Source organism: Asterias rubens, chromosome 12 (assembly GCF_902459465.1).
Source record: "Asterias rubens chromosome 12, eAstRub1.3, whole genome shotgun sequence".
NCBI classification, from domain to species: domain Eukaryota; kingdom Metazoa; phylum Echinodermata; class Asteroidea; order Forcipulatida; family Asteriidae; genus Asterias; species Asterias rubens.
This window is the reverse complement of record NC_047073.1, coordinates 12,310,114-12,319,324: the sequence shown is the minus strand read 5'-3', so window position 1 is coordinate 12,319,324 and position 9,211 is coordinate 12,310,114. Positions and strand designations below refer to the sequence as shown.

Sequence of the window (9,211 nt, the reverse complement as noted above, 5' to 3'; positions counted from 1 at the left end):
ATCCTTGACAAAATAGCTGTGTGCCAATAGTTTTGACTGGTTCAGGCAAGTTTAGGGGAAACCCCTTTCAAGGCAATCGTTGAATGCAGATCCTGTTGGTTGACCCCTTCTCTATATTCCACAGCATGGTCGCATTCCCCCAACATACAAAGACGCTCATGGGAAACAAAATGCACAGCTGATTTCAAAAGGGGTTTACGGTCAAGGGCAGATACAATGTTTAAGTGGATCTTGCTGCACTATACATTTAACGTTATTACTATATTAATATTATTATAAATTGTTTGAATTTGCACCGAAACGTCGGTGCCAAACTGTCAGACATTAGCTAAAGATGTACATGTCTGCAAGGAACATGAAACTTGCCTCTAAAGGAACTAAACCAAACTTTGATTCTTGTCGTTGCACGCTTTAACCTCTATGCTTTAACCAAGGCATCCAAAGCACATCCCGTTGTTTATCAACAAGATTTCTTCGAAAATTCCAGTTTCTGCTACGAGCATTCCACTCCCACATAGTTGTTAAACAGGAAACATTTGTTCAAAGTGTCATATGCTTTATAAATTACCTCCTAAAACCAATACATTCGCAGTTACAAAAACACAGAGTTAATAATTAACACACATTCATTTTACACAATATTGACTTACGGTCTCGGTCTATTGTTTACATTCCTGGGACATGATTAACATAACGCTTAAAACAACTAACAGCCAAAGAGCTAATGATTCACACATCAAACATGGTTCCTGGGCGTGATGACATGATTGGTTGATTGACAAATAGCTTTGTTTGGTTCGTGGCCAAAAGTATTTATAAGATCATCAGTAGTAAGTTGTAAAACAAACAATGCTTTTGCTTCTGCTATAGGCCTACATGTGTACACTTTGTGGACCAATCGAGAACTCGACTCTCGGTCATGAATATGTATGAGGTATAAGTAGACACAATAACAACATGCTCGACTATATCAGTATCTCAAGTGGGCGTGACTAACTGGGATGAGTTAGTTTAATTATGTCTGTAATGACTTGCCTTAAGATGTGGGCCCAATTTCATAAATCGTGTAAACAGCCGTTTTGTGCTTACGGCCCAATTTCATAGCACTGCTTAACGGCAAGCAACTTTTCGTGCTTAGTAGCAGAAACATTTGCTAAGGCGCAATGCATTTCACAGTTTAAAACAAAACTGCCCGGCCATCTTGCGCGTTTGCCATGAATTAGAATTGTGACGTCATTGTGATTTCGTCGTAAAGCACCGGATGGTTACCACGCCTTTTTGTGTGCTTACGGCAAGCAGCGCAATGAAATGGAAATCGCACGGTAAGCACAAAATCGGCCGCTAAGCAGCTCTATGAAATTAAGCCCAGGGCCCAAATCCATAGAGCTGCTAAGCACAAAAAGTTGCTTAGCATGACATTTCTTTATTGATAAAAAACGGGATTACCAACCAAATTTCTATTTGTTGCATGTTACTTCTTATACATGTACATGTATGCAGCTGTTGTTTGCCTGTCCTGAAAATCATGTGGAAATTTGGTTGGTATTCCTGTTTTTATCAAGGGAGAAATGTCATGCTAGGCAAATTGTTGTGCTTAGCAGCTCTATGAAATTGGGCCCTGGTTTGGAGCGGAAACCGTTGTGAAGCAGGATTCTACTCGGGAGAAGTTTAAACCATCTTGACAAATTTGTAGAAATCTTGTTTCTTGTATCCCTTGAACACGAGCCTTTGTGACGGAGATATTACATGTACTTGAGCCGGGCCGTTTCACACGAGCTTTCTAAACGATGATCGTTTGCAACGAAATCGTATCGGCGTAATTTTGCTCCGTGTGAAATGAATCCAGGTGACAAAATCGCCACGTACCCGCGTTATAAGCAACCGGGATCAAGACTTCCTCAAAAAAAATTGCATCCCTGTCGCCGAGACCAGTTGTGTGAAACGGCGCACGCTCTACGACAATGAAGAAAACCACGTGAACTAGGAAACAGAACTGTACAAATATTGATGTTCACTGCACAGTAACTATACGATTTTTACACAAACAGAGACTTGGGTCTATGTTTGCTCATGCCCATGTTGCTTATGCCACAGTAATTTAAGGTTAATTGACAAGTGAGCGCTGTCAGTGTTGATTAAAATATAAATTATGTGAAATGAGGTAAATATGACAAAGACAGGCAGGCGCTGCACGGTGCCAAGAAACATTTTAATTTATTCAGCTGTTTTTCTCAGAAATGATTCAATAAAGTTACCAAGCTCGTATCACAGCTCCGTTTGTATACCTATACATTATGGTATCCTATGCGTTTTATCAACCTATTTAAAGGCACTGTGGACGCAATTGGTAGTTGTCAAAGACCAGGGTGAGTGTTCTCACTTGATGTATCTCAACATAATATACATAAAATAACAAACCTGTGAAAATTAAGGGTTTTGTTGAGCTGCAATAAAATAGTGATGGAAAAAACACGCTTGTTGCACAAATCGGTGTCTTTTCAGGTGTCTAAAAGGGGCTTCGGATCATCAGGCCTAAATATTTGAGTAAGAAATTACTTCTTTCTCAAAACTACGTTACTTCAGAGGGAGCCGTTTCTCACAATGTTTTATACTATCAATAGCTCTCCAATGCTCGTAACCAAGTAAGTTTTTATACTAACATGTATTTTAGCTAATACCATTAGTGTTCATCAGTGGCTTTTAAGTATTGGCTTATTTCCAGGAACGTCATCGGTAGTAGGAAATTAACTAATCCGTGTGAAAATAACGTGCTAGGGAATAATTTTTAACAGATTTCTTGTTTAGTTCTTGACGGAAAAGATTACGGTGCATTTAAGTAACAACTCTGTTGTTTTTGAATAATGCTTATTTAATAACTTTTATTCATCCATGGAGATGAAGAAGAAACGCGCTCATAGCTTTATTGATACTAGTACTGGTTGTTTTCTTGCTGCCAGCTATTGGGTGCTGCTTATGATCATTTGCAATACACTGCATACATCTTCAGGTAAGACACCGAATCGTATCATATCTTATCGTATTTATAAATTTCCATAACAAGATAGCTAAGGCACTGGACACTATTGGTAATTGCTCAAACAATTTACTTGTTGGCGATCAATGGAGAGCTGTTGATAGTATGAAACATTGTGAGAAACGGCTCCCTCTGACGTATAACGTCTTTTTGAGAATGAATTAATTTCTCAAACTATTCAAGCATCTGATTCTGAAGGCATGCAGCTTGTGCGATAATGATGTTTTTCTTCCATATTTATCTCGCAACTTCGACAACCAATAATTGAGTTCAAATTTTCACAGGTTTGTTATTTTATGCATAATGTTGAGATAAGCAAAATGAGAAGACTGGTCTTTGACAATATCACCGAAGGTTTCGAGTGCCTAAGCTTTTCAAGTTTAGTTATGTTGCTTTATGCTACAAAAAGGTAAGGCCGCAAAACGGTGCTCCACTTATAGTGTTGACTATTACAATTTTTATAACAGAGTGCTAATCGGTGACTTGCACCTTTTGAATAGTTTACCTTTCATTGACAACCAATTCACAAAAATGTTTTTTAGACTAATTCTTGATATTTTCGTATAAATCTTTGCCTTTTTTATTAATTGATTATGTATTTTTTTTATCTATTTACTTCATTTATTTTATTTGGTTGGGGGGGGGGGGGGGGTAGTAGTTAACTTCCCCTAATAAGGTAGTTAACTTTCCCTTTTAAAAGTCCAGAGGACACTTAAGTGACCGATGCACACAAATTCACTGAACATTTTAGTATTCAAATACGAATGTTTCCCATCCAAATTTCTAGGGGCTGTACCGGATTTCACCTGCTTCAATCTTAGACCAGTTGCCACTGATGGAGAAAACACCTTCATTGGAGGTTACAAGAGTGGCAATGACACACGTGCAGCAGTCTCCTTCAACCGTCTACTGGACACAGGCAGCGGTGTCAATCTACCCGCCAGAGGCGAAGTTAACAAACATATCTCTGCCTATGCGCTACTCTTTCAAATGCCTGCACTTATTGGTGCAGAACGATTCGGGGTTTATAACTGTATCTTCACCAGACAGCAAGATACTGTGAGGATAACAACAACTGTTATGCGCAAGGACGGTAAGTCACAAGAGTTATCTATACTCTTATTTTTTTACATTTTTTACATATTTTTTTTAAAGAATTGGTGTTTGCTAACGACAGTTGTCGCTAGCGACAGTTGCTGGCAGTGTAAGCACTTTGTGTAATCCATCATATAGACGATGGGACTTGTGACGTCACATGATTACAAAAGAGCCACAGAGCCTGGACTTCCTGCAGGCACGCGTGGTACACAACTCAATGGAAGAAAACATAAAATTCTATATTTTATGGAGATTGCACTGTCTAATTATTATTAACTGTTGATGTGATGAAAGGGGGCACATCTGAAAAGTAGTCCAGCTTTTACTTTCATAACTCTTGGATTTATGTGGAAGTTATGACACAAAATGTCAACTTCCCCATATGACCAGTGCATATCTTGCCTGCCAGAATACTCAAATAATGTACAAGGTCACACTTATTGTAAAAAAAAAGTTCATACGGTCTATACATAAACTGACAAACCTGTAGAAGAGATCGATCGGCCATCTGGGTCACGAGAAAAGCAATTATGGAATGTTCCCTTAAAGACAGTGGACACTATTGGTAATTACACAAAATAATTATCATCATAAAACCTTTCTTGATTACGAGTAATGGGGAGAGGTTGATAGTATAAAACGGCTCCCTCTGAAGTGACGTAGTTTTCGAGAAATAAGTACTTTTCCACGAATTTGATTTCGAGACCTCAAGTTTAGAATTTGAGATCTCGAAATCAAGCATCAGAAAGCACACAACTTCGTGTGACAAGGGTGTTTTTTCTTTCATTATTATCTCGCAACTTCGACGACCGATTGAGCTCAAATTTTCACAGGTTTGTTATTTTATGCATATGTTGAGATACACCAACTGTAAAGACTAGTCTTTGACAATTACCAATAGTGTCCACTGTCTTCAAATGTTCATCCATTTATTTGTGTTTATTTAAACGGATGCCTTCGGTGCTGTTAGATCGCTATAATTGAATGGTCTATTCAAATGAACTTGCACTTTGGTCATAGTTTTTTTAAAATTTTTTGCAAAGTAATGTGTATTTTCCCCAACTATCGTTCATTTTCCTTTTTGATAGAATGTGTAACATTGACAACGACACAGTTATATGACGGTTGATCAACTGAGCTTTATTGATTGTAGGTGATGTATCCCCAACCTCATCCACCTTGACTACCAGTGCTGGAGAGGATGTAACATTGACAATGACACAGCATTACGGATCAACCAATGAGCTTCGATGGAGACAGAATGGTGTTGACGTCACTGCGTGGAATGGCCAATCAAGCATCAGCATTCCTAATGTACAAGCCAGTAACACTGGTGGTATCTATGAATGCTACGTACAGGGCAGATATAATCTACAGAACCACGCACTCATGAAACTCATTGTTAGAGGTATATTGTTTTTTCATTGTGGGTGACTCTTTCATTAATCAGTTGAATAATGTATGGTACAATGACTCGCTTTGTCTCACATTTGAATTCCTCAGACTATAGAGACAGTTGCTATGTCGATTGGTTTGTGCTTTGCATAGCAACCTCAAGATGAGAAAACCTTGGTACCACTCTGCCATACGAATCCATTCATAATTGTGTATGGGTGTTTAACGTCTCTTGTAACTATAATTCTCTTAATGCAAAAGAGTGAAAAGGCACTCTTTGAAGAGCCGTATGAGGGACAACTCTTTTTCGAGTGGTCTTCCGCTCTTTTAGATTGAAGTTTGCATCTTTTTGAGTGATTTTTCTCCCAGTCCTGGAGTGAAGCCCCCCTAAAAGAGTGAAATAACCACCACTGTTTTGAAGAGCCGTATGAGGGGCAGCTCGAAATGTAAAGAGTGGTGTTTTTCACTCTTTTACATTTAGAGAATACGGAGAAGCTTGCCCAGAAATCATAATGATAGGAACTGTTTCTGTGTTATAGTCTGATGAATTCAAATTGAAGTGGTCATTGTGATCAAGCACGGATCATAGTACCAGAGAACATTAAAATCAAAGTTTGCAAATAGCTTATTGGATGGTTAACCTTCTATACACCGTAGTAGGTTTTGTGAACCGAGACTCATCGCAGCATGTTCAAACAATGATTCCGGTATATTTTTGATGAGTTTTTAGATAAACTTTATAAAGTATTGTATTGCTCAAAGGATGTTTTTATTCCTCCAGGTTATATTTAATTCCAGGCTATAATATTAAGATGATTATTGACTGCAACTTTTAAAATTTTTGCAAACAGTGTCGAACATGTCAAGAAAAAGGAATTATTGTGCACTAATTACCATGGGTTTTAACGAACGTTCCTCTCGGCAAAAAAAAGCCTTACCAACGACAAGCGCCAGACCAAACCCACCCAAGCAATACCCATTCACTAAACAAATCGCAGCCGATATAGACTAAGAAAAAAATTGTCATTAACTGTGCATTGTTTCCTTGGTAAAAACAGCTTGTTCACAAGAAAGATGGGGATCATCATGTGACAATAGATGTCCGATGTGTCACAATGGTGGGGTATGTGACGACAAGACAGGAGAATGTATCTGTGCACCAGGGTTCAGTGGTACAAAATGTCAGATATGTAAGTTCACGACGGATCCTCTGCATTGTATACGTTTCATAAAACGCTCATTTATTTATTTATTTCTCATCAAATATGACATTTCAGACAGAAATATTTCAAGGGATGTTTTCTATTATCATCATTAGACCGTGTAAGTTTGATGTAAATCTGTCATCATAAACGATTTTTTTTTCTTACCAATTCTGTAATGTTCCTTTAACCATAAGCTGTGTCACAGGTTCAAGTCCCACGTTTGCCAAACTGCGCAAATTGCATAGGTATACAATTATGAACTAATTAAAGGCGTGGCTCTCATTGAGGTTTTATTAGACATTATACATAAGAAAACTTTATTAATCTTCAAAAGAAGAAATTGCATTGCTCACACAAGTTTAAAAACAAAATACATTTGTTTCATTGCAGTACATGGAAAGAATTGTTTTGGTCAAGATTGCGGTATAACGTGCTCCATCACCAATGTTGGATGTAAGGGGGTAATGATGTGCCTGCCTGATCCTTTTGGATGTACATGCGCAGCTGGCTTCAAAGGCCAAACGTGCACAGAAGGTAGGATACGGAGGGCTCCTAATAGACTTTTTAATTCTATCACGGTGTGGTCATCTTGATTTTACTCCATTCCAACTCATTGTAACCAAACTGAGGCTAGACGAAATAATAGTCTGGTGCCCTTCGCAATGAATGTTAGTATTCATTACTGCTATTGGAAACAGGGAACATGACCAAGATGGTGACAGCTAGCGTGTTAAAGGTCTGTAGACGTCTCAGTCTAAGTATTTGCCAACCGAGGTTGGAAAACTCTGGAAGGCCATTAATGCAGAACAGAGCAGATGGCAATGGTTTGTAACAATGCTACACAACTATTCAAAAATAGTGTTGAATTTGTTGGAACCAAAGCAACAAATCATGGAAGGTATTAAGTTAAAAATTTGAAGAACAAACAAGTTGGGTTTTTTTCAGAGCAATTATCTGGTAACGCGCTTGAATGTTTTGCTGACATTCAGCTGTCCATGCCAACCAGCGCGGTTTATAGCTTGTTTATCAACAATATAAAGGTATATAACGTGCCTCTAGCTAAGCGGGCTTCCGCGAACTGCCTCTCTGTCTGGGCAATCTCGGCGGACTAGTTGGTAAGCCACTTCTCTGGAATTTCAAAGGTTGTGGGTTTGAATCTCTCTGAGGAATACGCCACGGTGATTTATTTTGTTCACAGAGCTCGGGAAAATACATTGAGTAATACAGTGCTATAACTCACATAGATGTGTGTATTTGGGTGATTTTGTCTTAATGCGATTTTGATATCATTTCGCTTTTCCTCGCAATAGAGTGTAAAGATGGCTACTTTGGGGCTAATTGTGAGCTTAAGTGTCATTGTGAGGATGGTGCAGTGTGTGATAAAGGTCATGGTAGATGTCCTGATGATGTTAAATGTGCATCAGGTTACACTGGAGAAAACTGTCAAGGTGGGTTTGTTGTTTGATTCGTTTGTGAGGATAGTTAAAGTTGATATTTTTTGTTGTTAATGGTTTATTCACAATAAAAAATATGTTGGCGACCAGAGGCCGAATTCTACCATTTGTACATGTACACATTTAAAAACTAAGCAGATGTTAACCTGTTCGCCCAGGTCAGACCAGTTGAACCTATAGTTTAACTGGGTTTAACTGGAACCATTTGAAAACTAGTTAAACACAGTTCAAACCATTTTTTTTTTACGGAATTTGAGCAAAACTTGGAATCGATTTCTCAAAGAGACCTTGACCTTGTAGATATTAAAAACTTAAGGCTAGTCCTAAGTTAGAACGAGTAACTCGTCCCTACTCGAGATAAGACTACTTAACTCTTTGTGAAATCCACCCAGTTGGTTTATACAATAAACATAGTTAACATAGTTGAACACAGTCCAAACCAGTTGGTTTTATATGGTAATTTGACACTATCCAGTAAAACCAGTTAAACCAGTAACTTTGGTGCGGAATTTGTGTTTCTTTCTCGGAGACGTAGAGTTTGACATTCTTTGTCATTTTGTTTGTTAATTTATTGTTTTGCTTCTATAGGGTTGTATGTTTACCCTTTCTGTTGTATTATGACCGTATTGCTCGTTGAACTGTTTGTATGTTTATTTTGTTACATAAGTTCAAAATAAATTTAAAGTAAATGTTTTTTTTTTACTAAGAATGTCCCGAGGGGCTATTTGGAGCTACATGCATCAAGGAGTGTCATTGTGAAGATGGGGAGATTTGTGACAAAGTTACCGGTACATGCCCGGACGGTGTCGGATGTCAACAACGCTACAGAGGTATTAACTGCCAAAGTAAGTATACCGCTGTTTGACCATTAAAGACAATTATTTTTTTCATTTTTTTTTATAATGCTCGATTGTTGTAAATCCTATATAAATATAGTTGTAAACGTTTTTGAAGGAACATACGGTGAAAACCTCACTTTTGAGATATCGCCGAAACTCCTGTAGCCTACACACGCATGAAGAATA

General features: G+C 38.1%; 1 protein-coding gene across 1 annotated transcript; it reads left to right on the top strand.

Moving 5' to 3' along the window:
* Window positions 1-3,931: 3,931 nt before the first annotated feature.
* On the top strand, window positions 3,932-9,174 carry LOC117297931 (tyrosine-protein kinase receptor Tie-1-like). The gene is made up of 6 exons (XM_033781118.1): window positions 3,932-4,127; window positions 5,286-5,540; window positions 6,586-6,717; window positions 7,123-7,266; window positions 8,043-8,180; window positions 8,894-9,174. Exons 1-6 carry the CDS (start codon window positions 4,025-4,027, stop codon window positions 9,049-9,051), a joined length of 930 nt encoding a protein of 309 aa, XP_033637009.1. The 5' UTR covers window positions 3,932-4,024; the 3' UTR covers window positions 9,052-9,174.
* Window positions 9,175-9,211: the final 37 nt, after the last annotated feature.

Bases quoted from the DNA above. Each gene is read 5' to 3' on its own strand.
- LOC117297931 (XM_033781118.1), top strand. From the start codon at position 4,025: ATGCCTGCACTTATTGGTGCAGAACGATTCGGGGTTTATAACTGTATC. The intron at 6,718-7,122 runs GTAAGTTCACGA...GTTTCATTGCAG, and splicing joins TGGTACAAAATGTCAGATAT to TACATGGAAAGAATTGTTTT. The intron at 8,181-8,893 runs GTGGGTTTGTTG...TTTTTTACTAAG, and splicing joins CACTGGAGAAAACTGTCAAG to AATGTCCCGAGGGGCTATTT.